This window comes from Euprymna scolopes, chromosome 13 (genome assembly GCF_053919585.1).
Source record: "Euprymna scolopes isolate OS-2025 chromosome 13, ASM5391958v1, whole genome shotgun sequence".
In the NCBI taxonomy this organism is placed as follows: Eukaryota; Metazoa; Mollusca; class Cephalopoda; order Sepiida; family Sepiolidae; genus Euprymna; species Euprymna scolopes.
In genome coordinates, this window is record NC_136494.1 from 46,399,173 (window position 1) to 46,417,616 (window position 18,444).

Below are 18,444 nucleotides of genomic sequence, written 5' to 3' on the forward strand. Positions count from 1 at the left end.
AATGGCAGAATCATTAGAAAATGACCTCCTGACCATAGTTAAATGGGAACGCAAATGGATAGTAACATTTAATGCTAGTAAAACTAAGCTGCTCTTCTTTAACAATTATAAGACGCCTCTCGAACTGCCTATATCGGTGAAAAATAACACTTTTCCTGAGAATTCTACATACAAACACCTCTTTTTGGACTATTTTACCATATTTTACTTTGTGGGCAATATGAACTGGAACAAATACATAGAGGACATTGCAAAGACTGCTGCAAAGATGGTGGGTTCCCTTTATCGAGCTAGAAAACTACTCACCTGAGAGTATCCCATACCTCTACAAAGCCACCATTCGCTCATGCATAGAGCATTGTTTCCACATCTGGGTTGGTGCATCTAACACTAGCCTCTCCATCTTGGATAGGTTAAAAAAAAAAAGTTGTCAATCTAATCGGTCCAACTTTATCAACTAAACTCCAGCTCTAGTCCCATCGTCACAATGTTGCATCTCTGTGCATGTTTTAATGGAATGTGTTCTGATGAACATGTTGCACTTGTACCCCATACATATCCCCAACAAACCTGTTTAGGAATAAGATCTCACTTCTTCACTTTTGAGGTCCCTAGATGCCAAAACGCTTTCTAATCTAATAGTCTCTTCCCTAGACTTTGGAATTCCCTCCCTGCTACCTGCTTTCCTGGTCGTACTTATATGCAGAAGCAGAAGTTTAGGAGTTAACGTGAGTAAAAAAATAAATAAATGAAGCTGGTAGAGTGTATATGTGAGTATATTTATCATACAAGTGAATGTTAAACATAAAATATGATATACATGAAAGTAATTATAAAATGCTGAATTTGTGTGGGAGGCTAGTATATGGATTTGCAGAATAGATTTCCACATAGGGGGCAAGGAGTTGGGAGTCGGAGTCAGAGTCAGGAGTCAGCCGACATCTTGCTAATCTTTCCTAGACATGGTCTCAAAAAGTAGCCTTTTTCGTCTAAGTGGTGATATGCCTTGTTAGGAGTTAACGTGAGTAAAAAAATAAATAAATGAAGCTGGTTGAGTGTATATGTGAGTATATTTATTATACAAGTGAATGTTAAACATAAAAAATGATATGCATGAAAAGTAATTATAAAATGCTGAATTGGTGTGGGAGGCTGGTATATGGATTTGCAGAATAGATTTCCACATAGGGGTCTCCAGGAGTCGGAGTCCGGAGTCTAAGATATCAAAGGTGTCGGAGTCTGCATTTTAGGAATTCAAGGAGTTGTAGTCGGACTTTCACCATCCGACTCCGCAACCCTGTTTGTAAGAAATACTGTAATTTGTAAGACCTGTTTTACTTGGACATATTTTGCTACAGTCTCCAGTCACAAATAATTCCAACAATTCCATTCAACATTTCTGAATTACCTTACGTAACTTCTCCCTTAAGCCTTTCATTTTAATATGTCCTCTTTCATATTCATGTACACTTATACTACTATCCCATTTCCATGTTGCTCTATTTAGTGCACTGTGCTTAGGATACATTTTTCAAGGCAGTATCTCAGTTTCGCTTTATGAAGTGGCCTTTTTCTTTCATAAAATTTTCTATGGAATCATTGCTTTTCGATATGCTCTTAATTTATTCTACATTCCCACATCAACTTAACTGATGTTTGTGAAATATACTTTCAATGCTGCAACAACCACTCTATTGAAGCACCCTCCCCCCCCCCACACCACTTATATCCATTTTTCATGCCGAAGATTCTACAAATACTGTCTTCCAGGTTTCACATGCATACAACAAAACCAACAGAATGCAAACCCTATAAACCTTAAATTTTGTTTTAGGCGACATCTTTGTTTATCCATAGTTAACATTCCAACCTATTAAAGAATCACTTGCACGCTAAGATGGAAACCAATTTCTGAATCAAATTAACAAAAGAAACATTGATACACAAATTTGTCAACCCTGTTTCATTGGTTGCCACACACAGATATGAATGGTTCTATTACTTGCTACAGGTAGATACAAAACAATAGTTTTTCTCAACCCTGTCCTAAAGCCAAGCATGTCTGTTCAAAAGAAACCATAAAATATGGCATGTCTATGAGAATGTGCAAAAAGCTCATTAGCTGTACAAAAATTTTCTAATTAGTGAATTTGCAACTTTGGATTTGCCACTAAGCTCAAACAATTTACTAGAACTCCAAATAGTATGTCTTAGCTTTTATGTCCATAAAGAATAAAACAGTGAAGTTTTGGCCCAGGTATGTCATTCTGCTTGAGATGATTTTTCTACTGAGATTCAAAAAAGTGCCTACTAACCCTAACCCATGATTTCATACCATGTTAAGAGCTGAATCATCCTCACCAAGCTAAACTACAAATCATTTCTATTGTATTAAAAACCTTGATAAGTTCTATAAGGACTTAGTACAAGTCAACATGTCACTCAATACACTCCTCTTGGAGCTACCTAACAGAAAAGATTATGTCAGTTACACCCCAGCCCCCATTCCTGAAATGACATTGAGATTCTAAAAGAGTGATGTGTGTTTGTAAATTACCTAACAAAATCCTACACCTTCATGCCTCAAGAAATTGCACAATTATCTGTTGTTTTTTTTTTTTTCCTTTGTTCAAGATCAGCATTTTTTAATTTTGTAGTATGTCTTCAACATTCTAGCCTTTCAATCCCACTAGGTATTTTGAATAACCTGCATTTTTGTCTTTATTGTTCCATGTGTTGGCTTAGTACTACTTAACAATAAGAAAAGAGTCTTTTGCTTTTTTTTTATCAAGCAACAATTGAATTTCTACATTGTTTTCACCAAACCAATCATTGTGTTTTCATTCCATATAAAAAGTCTTTCATAGCTTCTCAACCATATAAGCTATTTTTCACAACTTTGTATCAGCATTTAGTTTCAGTGGGAGAACTATAGCTTTGTCTCACACAAACAATAAGTTAGCTCTCATAAACTTAGGTGAACATTCCTGATATCCAGATTTTTCATCAAGACAATTAGATGCCATGTCTTGGAATCAGGATGTATCCAAGATGTTTTTACTTGTACTTCTGCTAAAAAAATATTTCCAACCATAAAATCCTGCTCAGCACACATCTACAAAACAAACCGTTACTGTTACACATTTAAGTACATTCCAAGCTTCCTCCCTCAAGGATGATGACTCAAGGAATTTTCAGTATTGTTTGGGAGATTAGAAAGCAAGTTTTTAATCTTTGGAATTGAAAGTTTGAGCATAAATACTAAAGATTGGTGCAATCATGTTTAGTTGAGACAAAAGACAGGAGTGCCAGTGATTCTGAAGGTCACATAGTGCAAAACAGCCATCTACTGACCTGATCAAAAAGGTGAAGAAAAAGCATTGTACTATTAATTTAGTGATCTAAAGTGCGGCAAATCTTCTACACCACACACATCTCTCTAAATGAGAGGTGGAGAGATAATCTGAAATTGATAGTTGTCCACTGCTGTGAAGATGGCTGTTTTCAGACTCTTGGGATGAGCTGATCTTTTGGGTTTCCTGCATCTTGAATAATCAGTAGATTCCAAGAACTTTCATCCTATTACTTTTTATTTTTTCCATCTGAAAAATATTTGCAGAACTCGTAAAAATGTGAAAGACAAGAAGTCTCATTCTAACATTAAATAACAGAGTTATTGATTATCTTCGTTTGTAAGTTTGTATAGAGAAAGGGTTAGTATTGGGTAGTATTCGATGACAAATGAAAGAAAGAGTTCATATAAATTTGGTAGTTCAATTATTTGTTAGGAAAGATTAATATGATCACATTAAAAGTTTTATATATATAATAACTATATATATATATATATATATATATATATATATATATATATATATATATATAATAACTATATAAATATAGAGTAGTAGTGTTCATGTGTGTTTGTGTGTACGACTCTCCTACAACTCACATTACTCGACCAATCATGACCAAACCTGACATAATGATGGTCTCCAACCTGGAGATGGTGCATACCATTTTTCTAGGTCAAAGATTCAGGTCATATCTGGTGCAACTCTTCATAAACTACCCCATCTAGGGATGGTGCACACCAAGTTGGGGTTTGCCACCATCCCAGGAGTCACCACCATAGCGCCAGCCAACTTTGTGACTTTGAATCAGATCACCTTCCTCCACCTCATCTCTTCAACCAATCATGATAAAATTTGGCATGGTAGTGGTTCCTAACATAGGCCAAAATTTATTGTACTATATCTGTTAACTTTGACCGTCCAAAATAACACTGCCAAAAACAATGTAATGGATTTCAGGAAGTAAATAAAAAATGTTAAATACCTTAAGCAATAGTTGGTCTTACAACATCCATTTACTGCAGATGTATAGCAAAGTCTTGCATAAAGCGTGGGTATCTTTCCATACATTTAATAAAAATTTGGTTTGGAATAATTAGATTGGTTGAAAACACATTTAGCAGAGTATCAAAGTTATGTAAACTGTCTATTGCAGATTAGTAAAATATCAATATTTCACTAAATATACGTCACAAAAAAAAAAAAAAGAATTGTATCATCAAAGGATTGCTTCAAGGTTAGTTATTTCCCAAACTTTTATTCAAATTCATGCGATATTCACAAAGTTATGACATTTTATTCTTTATCAAGGAATTTCCACCATCCATCGCTTTATTGCAGGTCTCTTAAAGGGTAAAAATACAAATACAAAAAAATCATGAAAACTTTATTTTTTTATAAGTTTCTGTCAAATAATAATAAACAAAAACACATCCTAGGTGCTAAGCTTCAAATAAATTAATTATTTATCGACATATCCACCATTTTTCGAAATAACTTTAAACAACCTTTTGTCCACCGAGGGAGTTTGGTCTGAAAAGGAGTTATGGCCTTTGTGATATCAACTATTATCTTCCACAGGGTATCCTTTGAAGTAAATTGCTCTTCTCCCTCATAAACCTCTTTTTTCAATATTGACAAGAGATTTTCAATGCAGTTATGGTCTGGAGGACTTGGTGGCCAGGTCATGAGAGTTTCTCCAATGAAGCCCATAGATTCAAGGAAGGCTGCAGTCGCCCTAGCAGAATAAAAATAATCTGAAAGCGACGTGACATGGCGACAAATGATTATCCAAAAAAAAGCTGTGTACACATTGCTGATAAGTTTTACACCCTCTGGCATTTGAAATGATCCAACCAACTTATCCCCAATGATTCCCGTCCAAAACATGATGCCTCCACCTCCTTGTTGGCGATGAACTTTGTAAAGGATCAGAATTCTGTTTGGGTTCCAAATTTTGGCTGATCCATCTGGACCGTCAAGGATAGCATGTACCTCATCCTTAAATAGGACATGTTGGAAATCCATTTACATGTAATTCTGTGCCCAAGCCTTTCGTTTTTCCCTATGTTGCTTGCTCAATGGAGGCCTTGGAAGAGGTTTGATGTTCCTTGCCGTCTTATTCAACACATTGCATTGGGTTTGCCTGGATATTGAAGCAATTCCAATTCTTGCAAAAGCATTGGTGCTGTTTGGATTTCGGTTGACTTCCTTATGAATTTTCCGAATATCAATCTGAAAGGTGTTCTTATCATTTCTTGATTTGGTGTTGGGATCTTTGGCAAGTCCAGCAATAATCCTTTTCTTTTTGATAACCATGGGGGTGGGGGCTTTTAAGAGGCCTGCAATAGAGCATTGGACCATATGAATTCCTTGATAAAGAATAAAATGCCATAACTTTGTGAATATCGCATGGATTTGAATAAAATTTTGGGAAATAACTAACCTTAAAGCAGTCCGTTGATGATACAATTTTAATTTTTTTTGTGACATATATTTAGTGAAATATTGATATTTTACTAATCTGCAATAAAGCGATTGACACAGTTTATATGCTCCCTTTGAAATTGAAATCTATTTTGTATTAAGAAAATAGTGGGGCTTTCATACAAAATAGAATTGTGTATAACATCTTTCTTTTCACATGTCTATTTTTCTACCTACCTCTCTGTTCTATTTTTCGTTTTTTTATATGCCTCTAGGAAAAGTTTGTGTGCATTTCTGTGTCAAATTCTCAAAGATTCAGTAGGCCACTTTAAATTCTCTGCAATCTTTTTGAATTGCAGGAAAATCTGTTCAGATTTTTAAGCGAATCTGAAAAACAGTCTAATACATTTTATTGCATAAAAGATATAAACAAAAACGAATTATAATTACTTGTTTATACTAAGTGAGTTTCCTAATAGAAATTTAAAAAATATTTTTACTTTACAACTTACACAAAATACCCATGCTTTAGCAAGCATACACCAAAAATATATTGGTTATGACGAGGCGCCATGTGTTAATAGAATATTTTAAACTGAATAAAAATCTATTCACATTTAAAGGAAAAATATATCAAAATAACACATATAGGAAAGCATGAGTTGTTTGATTCAAAAAATCTAACCAACTCAATGAGTGACCCAACAGGTCACATCTTTTCTAATGTTTTCTTTATGTGTGTGTGTGTATGTATAAATATATATAAATATATTGTGTGTATGTATATAAGAATGTATTTATGTGTGTTCAGATAAGGCAAATGTATTGTTACCTGAAAAGATATTAAACGCATCATTAAATGAACAATGTTTGCATTCACATTGTTATGATCAATTTCTTCTGAAAGAATTTTTTAATTAAATTTCTATAATTTTTTGTCAAATATTTTATTATAATTCATTTCTTATTACAATTTCACTGTTTATTGTTTTTCTTTATTTTTTATGAATAAATTTTAACATAAGAACTATAGTTTCTTAACAAGTTTGAAAATATATTTTTACTCAATGTATTTTATCACAAACGATTTTTTATCAGATTCAATTTTCCTTTTCCAATGCTTTCTCTTGCTTTGCCTTATGTTTATTGGCTCATTTTTGCTTATATAATGCTGCTTTGACATTTTCTCACATTTTTTTTTATTCGACTTTCTCTACTACAATATGTTTTTATAATCTGTGCAAACTGAATGCTTTTTCTTGTGTCACTTCTAGAATTAATCAGGGCAAGTCTAGTCCACAAGGAATGCCTAATGGTGCCTTTGATGAAATTTCAAGTAACAAGTATGACTCACTACCACCCCACCATCCATATAACTATGGTGGACCTGGACCCTACGCTGGCTATCCTGTATATCCACCCCCTTCTTACCATGATAGTAAGTCTTATTAAATATTCTGCATGTAGTTGTCATTGTTTGTACTTGTAAGCAATTGCATCTCAGTTTTTATTTTTAAATTGCACCCATAATTTTATCCCAGTAAGAGGTGGGAGCCAGCAAAAAAAAAAAAAAAAAAAAAAAAATCTGATTCCTAGCCTTAGGTGTTAGGTTAGTGTTGGGTTTTCATAAAAATATTTCAAACTCCCACAATGATTGCAAACTTTTAATTTTTTTTTTTTTTTGCCTCAGAGGTGGGGAGTTGGCTGAAATAAAAATAACTCCAAAGTTCTTTTGTTTGTTATTTTTTTTTAATTCTGACTAAAAAATTTACAAATTCAATTTTTCATTTCTGATTTCAGTTTATACAAAATTTTGGAGATAACTTCAACATTCAAAGTAATCAATAAACGCAGTTGAGAGATTTTCACCCCAAACAGGACACATTGCCACTTTGGTGTAGGGGGCTACTATCAGGGGCATAAACTACTGGGATACTATGTAGGGAGTTGGGCAGCAAGATGTCAGTTCACGTTACACTTGAACTTCTGCATGTCAGTACAGTTGGGGAAGCAGGGACCCGGAAGGGAATTCCAAAGTCTAGCAGTTCTGGGGAAGAAACTACTGGAGTAGAAGGCTCTCTTACATCTACGGATCTCTACTGTGAAGGGGTGGGATTTAGCTGCTTGTCGGGTTTGTTGGAGATATTTACGTCAAAGAGGCACAAGTGCTTGCAGTTCTTGTAGAACAGGCCGAGGGATGCAACATTTCGTCGGTGGGACAGAGGCTGAAGCTTAGATGACAGATCAGGACCTATCAGGTTGGCGACTCTCTTTTGAACCTTTTCTCGGAGCGAGAGACTAATAGCAGATGCTCCCACCCAAATATGACAACAATACTCCATACATGGGTGAATGGTGGCCTTATAGAGGTACAGGATACTTTTGGGAATTAGTAGCTTTCTAGCACAGAAGAGAGAGCCTACCTTCTTCGCAGTGGTCCTGGCAATGCTCTCAATGTAATTGTTCCAACTCATGTTTCCTGTGAATGTTAGGCCGAGGAGTTTAAAAGTAGTACTTTCAGATAATGAATCTTTGGCCATTGCTATTGGTAGTAGAGAAGGTTTCTTGTAATTATTGAAGGAAACAAGTTTAGTCTTGGCAACATTGAATGTGACCATCCATTTTTGTCCCCATTCCACTATAGATTGGAGGTCATCCTCTAGTGTTTCTGCAATTTCTTCAGATATGTGTTCATTTGTTTTCCTGTCGTGCCTGTTATAGAGCGTAGTGTCATAAGCATATATATATATACCCATCTCAGAGACAATTTTGTCAGAGAGGTCATTTATGAATATCAGGAATAATAAAGGTCCAAGGATAGACCCCTGGGGCACTCCCGCATTTATATCATATTGTTTAGATGTACGACCATCGAGGACAACCTGGATTTTTCTCCTATCTAAGAAGGATTTAATTATGTTAAGTATTCATCCAGTGATACCGTATGATCTGATTTTCCTAAGAAGACCTTCATGCCATACTCTGTCAAAAGCCTTAGATATATCTAGAGATACCACTTTACCCTCCCCTGTTTTGTCCAGTGAATGGTATATATGTTCAGAGGTTACAGTTAGGATATCTGCTGTGGAACGGGCTTGACTAAATCCATATTGTTGGTCGGTAAGAAGTTTAGCATCTGTAAGGTGATGGACTAGAGCTTGGTTAATTATGGACCCAAATATTTTGGCGAAAAGTGGGAGGAGGCTAATGGGGCGATAATTTAATGGGTCAGTTCTTTCGCCAGAATTCTTGAAACCTGGTATCAAAGAAGCAGTTTTCCAGCAGGCAGGAAAGCAAGACTCATTAAGGCATTTGTTGTAAAGTTTGGAGAGAACTGGAGCTACTTTGACGGAGCACATTTTTAATAACACAGCAGGGATGAGATCAGGTTCACATGCTTTTGAAGTGTCATGATATTTTATGATAGCATGCACTTGAGAAAGGGTGATTTTCAGATCGTCTAGCATGGCTTCTGTCTGCAAAGGAAAGTCAGGAAGGGGGTGGTTAGCAGGGTCCAGTGTGAAGTTGGAGGCAAACCAACTGGCAAGCATGTTAGCCTTCTCAGTTGCTGAGCAAACAACCTCATGATTGTTGGATAGTGGGGGAATTGTTGATTGCCCATTATTTACTACACTGTTGTAGATTTTCCAGAAGTCACGAGTTCCTAATTTTTGTGCTTCAATGCGTTTTTTGATGGTTTCAGTAAATTCTCTTTTAGCTGTCGCTATTTCTTTCTTACAGTTACTTTTAGCTTCTATATACTTCTGTTTGAACTGGACTTACGTCGGTTAAATCTGTGGTACACATGCTGCCTTTGCGCAATGGCAGTTGCACAAGTAGAAATAAAACACAGTGGGGGCTGCTATAAAATTTTTGCGTGGGAACATGTACTTTAATTGCCGTTTTGAACCATTCAGTGGTGATAAGATCCCTGATGGCTTCCTAGTCAGCGTTTTTCATAATATCTCCTTGTTCTGAGCAATGGACATTGAAGTTACCAAATACATGCACTTGTGCGCTAGTGTCCAGGGAGAGTGCTGTATCTATGCTGTCAGAGACTTTGTTTATTATGGTTCAGTCCTGGGTCAAGGGAGAGCAGTAGAGAAAATAAAAGTAGCTAATGTTGTGTTGCATGTGAAGTCTAAAGCACATATAAGCTTGATCATCCGATTTTAGGTTTGTTTCTCTAGTCAAGGGGAGGGTGTTTTGAATATAGACTTCAAGTCCGTGCATATGTCTGGCAGAGTCCTTACGGCAGAGTGGGATATATCCAAGCAACTAATTAGAGGGGATAGAGGAGTGTAGGTTAGTTTCATTTCATCATCATAGGCCCTTAACGTCGAGGACGACGATTGGCAAGGCGCTTCAGTCTTCTACAGTTCAGGAAGTCTGTGTATTGCTGGCAGGATCTTTTGGCACCAGATCTTATAGCAGCTTGCCACTTTGCTCGGTTGCCGGCATGACATATCCATAGTAGTTGCCTGAAACGTCAAGCGCCGGGGCAGGGAAGTAGTGGATGAGTGCATGCCCAGAACAGAACATCCACCTCTGGACCCAACATTGCGGACCCCAGCGGAGCACAGGAGTGCGACAGCTGGAGCAGTGGTAGGTTGCCCCGCAGTACCCGCTAACTGGGTGTTGATCCCTGACCGTTGATCGTTCTTGATTCATCCGCTCAGTGATCCGCCATGGGAGACCGGTGGTTGAAAAATATATCAGCTGCGCTCATACCATGACTGCCAACTCCTGCTGCCGAGATGACATTTTGCTATTTGACCACATAGCTGGGGTCTGGATTGGTGTGAGCCAGGGCGTGTCCTCACGCCGGAGGGCCATGCACTCAACACCTCTGGGGCTCCAGACTACTCCGAGATCCCACATACACTTAGCCTGGGGCCGCAAGGTACCCAGTTAAACCGTGATGTACCACGAGGAGGTGGCATGCGAGTCTTGACCAGTGAGACGCTCTAACCACCAGTGGGCAGGGCTTACTAAACTGCCTCCCCTTCACTCTTGCGAGTATAGGTGGCGGTTACAGCTGGAAGCAAGAGGAGCAAAGCACCTGAAAGCCAAGCAGCTAAGCACTCTACACATTCACTAAGCTACAACACTACACGCTCAAAGGCCCTGTGTGCAACACACCACATCACTAGTTCATTTAGCGCTAAGATATCTGTGGTGTTTATTAGGAGAAATACTTCAACATCATCTAAATTAGTTCTAAGCCGACGGATGTTCGTAAATGCAAGGGAGGTTGATTTTGTTTCAATCTAAGCCTGGTTTGTGTAATTTTTTATTGTACTGTCATTTTTTTATTTTTTTTAAAGAGTTTCAGTTTAGGTAGGGGGTGCTGAACAAGTTGTTATGCAGAATACCAGACATGCAACACAAGTAGGCCATCAGCTGACCTTTCATCTACTAGGATTGTGGCCTCAGGAAAGCCCATCTGGGATGAGTGCAGGGTCTCTTTCCATGCGCGACATGGCACTACAAACATCCCGATATTATACAACTGTTGATGGAGCAGCCGCTCTAAGCGCTACCAAAGAGTTAGGGCCCTTGTACTACCAATCGGAAACAGCAGCCAGAAACTGTCAACCCATCAGCCGAAGGTCAACTCAATCTAATTGCACTGGCATATATAGCGCTCAAGCACTTCCAAGTGCCCAGTTTAGAGGGATGGGATGTGTCAGGAGCAGGGAAAACGGTGTTCATTGCCCTAGTCAGGAAACAAGCTCTACCACTGAGTGTTTCTGTCGAATCTCTGTGATTGTACCTCTGCGCCTGGCTAATAGGCAGAGAAAGAGTATGAAAGCTGGGCAATAGATAGAGCCTATCTACTCTTTAAGCAGTTTAGGTTTGCAAACCGGTAACTTGTTTGAGTCACCAGCTCTAGGAAGGTTGTCATCCAAGATTGGAGAGGCCTCCTTCCCCTTAGGTTTAGTTTCAGAGTTTTCCTAGACGAATAACCTGGGAAGATCTACGGGTCCATCAGCATAAAGAGGGTTTGCTTCACGCCTGGGTCCTAATCCAGGTATTTCTGCGACCCCACGTGAGTAATGTTACTGGGTTAGTTTGTACTGAAAAGTTACTCCTCAAAGTGATTAAGGGACATTGCTATTTCATTCTTACTGGAAGAAAGGGCGAGTAAAGTTTATGCAGTAAAAGCAGCTATATTTGCAACAGGTTTGTTAGAAAGGAATTAATATATGATTTAAGATTTTTTTCCTTTAGATTTTTAATTTTTGTTTAAATTTATATGCTAGCTTAGGAATAGGATAACATATTACAGTATGACTTGATATTAAGAATTAAACTTTCTTAATTTCTTAAGAAATTGTCTTGCAGGGTTTTTTTTTTTTTTTTTTTTTTTTGCTGGTGATGGTCAATGTACATGAGAAATACTCCTCTGATCTAAACATGCACATACCACTCAATCCATTTGCCATCACTTTGCTTTTGCCATGCTGTTTCATGTGATCATTTACAATGGGTAAGCAAAGGAAGAATGAAATCATAAGTGAAAGAAAGTTCAACGCATCTTGACTGAAGGTGAATTACCAAATATAAACCATACAGGATAGATACATATTTCTAGTTGAGGAAAATGATTGTTTTGTTTTGTTTGTTTGTTTTTTTTCTCTTATCTGATCACATGCTTAAAAATAAAGATTGGGTGGAAACGAGTTGATAATCAAAATTTGTGCATATTGTACTAAAACATGTTGATGAATCATTTTTATTATTAGTCTTTCATCCTCAGCCACTATTTATATCTTTAGAAATATGTTTACAGCCAATTAACAGGCATGAAAATAACAAAGAAAAACTGATGTCAAAATATGGAGCCTTGAAAATCTTGCAATTCACTAATTCATTTATACACAAGTCTTTGAAAATAATTTCACACTTTTTGGCCACCTCTTGTTAGGTTTGTCAATGCTGGACAAAAAGCTACATCTCAATTTTTTTTTTTTTTTTTTTTTTTTTTTACATAATTTACATTGTATTCTTTATATTATCATGATGTTTAGATTTAATTATTCAAAGACAACAAGTATTTATCATTAGTGTGGCAATAAAAGTTAAGATTTTTTTTTTTTTTAATAATTGTTTGGATTTGGAAATTAGACTAAAATTTTTCCAAGTTCTGATTGCCGATTTCAATTAATCATATTTCAGTACTAATCATATATACAACATAATCACATTGACACACCGGTTCCCGTCAGATCACCAAAGTTAAGCAACGTTGAGCCTGGTTATTGCTAAAAATGGGTGACCCATTTGGGAAGTCCAGGTGCTGTATGTAGGAGGACGTCGACACCTCCCTACAAAAAGTTGCAAAAACCTAACGTCGTCATCTCCTCTAACGGGGATATGCATGCGACTGGGGACCGCTTGTGAATTTCATACTCCCATGAAACTTCCTCCTTCGGAGGAAGCCGGTTAAACCCTAAATAGGGTTGGTGCTGACTGCACACACAATACTAATCGTGATGTATATTTAGTAATGGTTTAATGCCTGCATATTATGAACGACAGACCATGGTGAAAATATTTGGCTATTTTGTCCACCCATAAAATTGGTTAACCTCTTTGAAAAAATAATTTTCTTTTAAAAACAAGTTATAGGGTATAGAAAGTAAGCTAGTTGAGACTCCATAGAATTTATGTCCACTTCAGATAATAGAGCACCCTAGTCTGCCTGATTTTAACACAGATTAACAGATGATGATTCTCAAATGAGCTACTGTGTGGTCATTCCAAAATTACAGTGATGTCTATATCTGATGATGCAAGGATCTGTGGCACAGTGATTAAAGGACTTGGAAAAAATAAATTCTGAAGGTTGAAAGTTTGATCTTCAATGTGGGTGACTGAAAATACAATTGTGAATTATTTAGAGCCTCTATCCAGTCAAAGCTGACAGAACAAGAGTATACTACTCCCCATAAATTAAATAAAGGGGTTTATTTAAAATTCTGTCTAGATTCTAACAAGAAGGTTACGCTGACTAAAGCATGAAAATGCACTCAAGATGAGAAGAATAGCCGAAAGAATCCGAATAATATTAGTAATAACTTTTCTTGACAACCTCAATAGTCTCATCATCCAGATATACTTTCTCTACATCTGAGGTGTCTTAAGTTATGAAATGCTAACAGCTTATCTAAGTAAAAAACTAAGTAATTTGGGGAGTATGACAAAACCTAACAAGTTATAGAAATTCATTGAAGATTCAATGAAAAATATCAAATGATTCTTTTTAGACGTTAGCCACAAAAAAAATAAACGTTTTTCACAAAACCAAATTCACCACTAATGTATAGCGAACATTGTTTTATGTTGGACACATCTGAAAATATTCGATTTTAATATAGAGAAATTTAAGAAAGCCTGAATTTTCAAAGATGAAAAAGATGTATATTTTTTGTTTTAACAAGCGAGATGTTAGGTATGATAATTAACAAACAAAAGATTAAAATGAAAAAAGTTAATTATATTTTATTTGTTGTTTATTGTATTGTTAACACTTCTCCCTTTGCATTCATGTCAAATGTTGTCACTGTTTTTTCATATTGTATCTTATATATTGAATCATTCTATCCTGACAATATTTACTCATCTTATATGAGCGAATAATCAAAAGAAAAAAACATTTGTGTTGAAATATCAAAATATCATAATATCATAATATCAAAATATCAAAATATCACTCATCATTTTTCTGTCACATATCACTCCATCTATTTTCCAATATTAAATTCATCAAGTTTTGGTGCAGGTTTACTGATGAAACTTCCATTGTAAAAGATTATAGCTATTTGAAATTAAGTCTGACAGCTGTGCAATCATTTCTCTTTCACAGCCTACTCAGTGTGACAAACCTTTTAATTTCATCTCCAGGGACAGCATGAATATTAAATGAATATCAACACAGAATTGACTAAGTCAAGTTTAAATCTAGTTCATTCAATTATGATACCATTTAGAAAATTTGGAAAAAAAAAAAAATTGTACCACCACTAAGAGTAAAAAAGCAACTTGTGTTCAATGAATATTTTGCAAAAGTAGACATTTTCAAAAATGAATACTTAGCTTGAAAAATTTTTAATTTGAAATGGTAAGATTACAAATACATTTAACAGTTTGTTACAATTGTTTTGACAAAGTAATTGTTTTCAAATCAATGCAATTGACTGTCTTTTATCTCAAAAACAGGAAATTCATTAAAATTGATTGTAAAACTAAATAGAGGAGATACACAAGATCTATCAAGTTTTATTAATAACATTAAGTATTACAGCTGCCATGAAACTGCCAGTTACCATATTTTTTTTATCTGAACACATGAAATATTAAAATATGAAGAATATATTTTTTAATAACTTTTAGTTAAATTTTTTTTTCAAACACAACAGAGTTTAGATCCTTTTTAATAAAGTGTTATTAATTGGCATTCGAAATCATCAAATTTCTGATCATCATAAAATTCAGCATTAGAAATTCAAATTTATTTATAATTCAGATCATAGTAAATATTCATAAGAAATGGTTTTGCAATACAAGCAAAAAAAACAAACATGTTTTGTTATAATTATTTTTCCATTTTTAGTTTTTATTATTGTTCACCATGTTGCTGTTAATTTCAGTCAAATACGATGTTATTACTGTAAAAATTAAAGCGTTGTAAACATGTACTAGGCAGCATTTTTAGTGGGTTGCATGTTTTCAGTACAAATAACAGACTTGCTATAAGCGATGTTTGGCTAAGAGAAGGGGGAGGGGCAGAAGAAATTGAAAATATCTCTGATTGTGAGTGTGACCACACAGAAATTAAGAAATTCTTTGACATAGACTAAGTGCCTCATTAAATGGGACGAACCTACTTGAGAAAAGTAATGTTCCCAGATGATCATAAACCCTTTCACATGGATGCTGACTGGGCATTATCTTTAGTGGATATTTCAAGTAGTCAGTTTCTGGGTGGTTGAATGAGGATGACTAAGAAAGACTGGAATCTAAAATTTCTGGTCAAAAGTACATGTATTCCAACCTGTGGGCAGGGAAACCAGCCTTCTGATTTTGAAGCAATCAGCTTAGAGTTGGATGTCGTAAAGTCAGTTGGTTTTCAATGGCTCTTGATGGCAGATAATCTGTTGGTATCTGATTGGACTTCTGTCAAACAAAAGCTTTTTTGTTGCAAGTTTGTTGTTCAGAAAACGATTATTAAAAAAAAAAATAAACATATTATTTGGTTTTTCAACTAGAATTGTGGTTTTATTTGGAAGGAGAATTGGGTTGTTGCAACGTGGACTGAATTGAACGACCTTGTTAATGTTATTTATTTGCTAAACTAAATATCTTTAATTGAATTTGAAATGTTTAATTTCTATCAATCTTTTAGGTTATTTAACAAAACTGCAGTATTTATTTTTAATTTTTGTTAAATATTCTCCAGATTAAATCCATTTGAACTAAAATAAACTCACAAATACTTGAAAAGTCAAGACAATTTCAATTGGTTTGCCTTTCTCATGGCTAAATTTGACCTGACCTTTTCATTATTGTTTATTATGAAGGTTTAGATCCATTATTTTAAAAGAATATTGAATTATTGTTATTTAATTTTTGATTTTTTGTTAAGAAATGTTCAAAGTAGTGGAAGAAATGATAACTAAAAAGTTTTTCTAAATTTTTATGTTTTTTATCATTTTTCCACATTTTCCATTTAGTCATTTTTATTGGTTTCTTCAACTTGACAAATGTTTTTGTTTGTTTATTTGTTGAACATTAAACATTACATTTGTTTATGGAAATAAAAGCAATGGTTTAATATTTTTTAAAATCCCAGCTTTAAAAAATATGTGAAGTTGTATGAAAATTAGGAATCTAATCACTTACTGGTATTGAAATGTCAACCAGTGATAAAACTGATTTCTAATAATTTTTTTCCATTTTCTAGAATCACAAGTCAGAGCATAGAAGTACGTTCACCTTTTATTACCTGCTAGTTGCTATTGACCCTAGTTTTTCTCATTGTCTTTTTCTTTATAACACCACTACTACCACCACCCTCTCCTTCCTTTTGTATCCTTTCTGCCTTTCTAGTTAGCCTTTATTTTGTTTTTCTCTTACGATTTTAAATGTAACAACCCTATCTCCTTCAGGCATTCTTTTTTTATTATTAGTTTTAGCTGTGCTTTCTGCTTTTTTTTTAATCATTTCATTAACCCAACGGTCAGCAAAAAAACAATATATTTTAACATAGCAGTCCATAGAATTTTTTTTTTCTCAATTTATAATTTTTGAAAAGTTTGTAACTCTCCTCTTTTTTAATACATTAATTTCATTTTGTAACGAAATCATTGTTGCCTTAATAATACTATTTTGCTGAGAATGATTGTTTTAAATGAAATCCAATAAAAATTCAAAATTAAAATAGATTCTTTCTACTTTTTTGTAAATTGACTTATACTAAATTTTATTCAACAAAATCAATAAATTTTTTAAATACATTTTATTCAACAGCAAGTCTTTTATTAAATTGTATTCAACATCATTAAACTTTTTAATAATTTTTACTTAAACTTTTTAATAAATTTAATTCAACATTAATAGACTTTTTAGTAAATTTTACTCAACATTAATAAACATTTTAATAAATTTTATTTAACATTAATAAACATTTTAATAAATTTTATTTAACATTAATAAACATTTTAATAAATTTTATTCAATATTAATAGACTTTTTAGTAAATTTTATTTAACATTAATAGACTTTATAATAAATTTTATTTAACATTGATAGACTTTATAATAAATTTTATTTAACATTGATAGACTTTATAATCAATTTTATTTAACATTAATAGACTTTATAATAAATTTTATTTAACATTAATAAACATTTTAATAAATTTTATTTAACATTGATAGACTTTATAATAAATTTTATTTAACATTAATAGACTTTATAATAAATTTTATTTAACATTAATAGACTTTATAATAAATTTTATTTAACATTAATAGACTTTTTAATAAATTTTATTTAACATTGATAGACTTTATAATAAATTTTATTTAACATTAATAGACTTTATAATAAATTTTATTTAACATTAATAAACATTTTAATAAATTTTATTTAACATTGATAGACTTTATAATAAATTTTATTTAACATTAATAGACTTTATAATAAATTTTATTTAACATTGATAGACTTTATAATAAATTTTATTTAACATTAATAGACTTTATAATAAATTTTATTTAACATTAATAGACTTTATAATAAATTTTATTTAACATTAATAGACTTTATAATAAATTTTATTTAACATTGATAGACTTTATAATCAATTTTATTTAACATTGATAGACTTTTTAATAAATTTTATTTAACATTGATAGACTTTATAATAAATTTTATTTAACATTGATAGACTTTATAATAAATTTTATTTAACATTGATAGACTTTATAATAAATTTTATTTAACATTGATAGACTTTATAATAAATTTTATTTAACATTGATAGACTTTATAATAAATTTTATTTAACATTAATAGACTTTATAATAAATTTTATTTAACATTGATAGACTTTATAATAAATTTTATTTAACATTGATAGACTTTATAATAAATT

General features: G+C 33.6%; 1 protein-coding gene across 6 annotated transcripts in view; it reads left to right on the forward strand.

Annotated features, from left to right (window-relative positions):
• Nucleotides 1–18,444, forward strand: part of LOC145292005 (prominin-1-like) — a gene marked incomplete at its 5' end in the record, with an annotated part of 563,543 nt that overhangs the window by 479,611 nt on the left and 65,488 nt on the right. For 2 of the 6 annotated variants that reach the window (XM_080137986.1, XM_080137988.1), the window contains 1 exon segment: nt 7,055–7,218. In XM_080137986.1, coding sequence (XP_079994112.1) covers nt 7,055–7,218 — 164 coding nt within the window. 6 annotated transcript variants of the gene reach the window in all.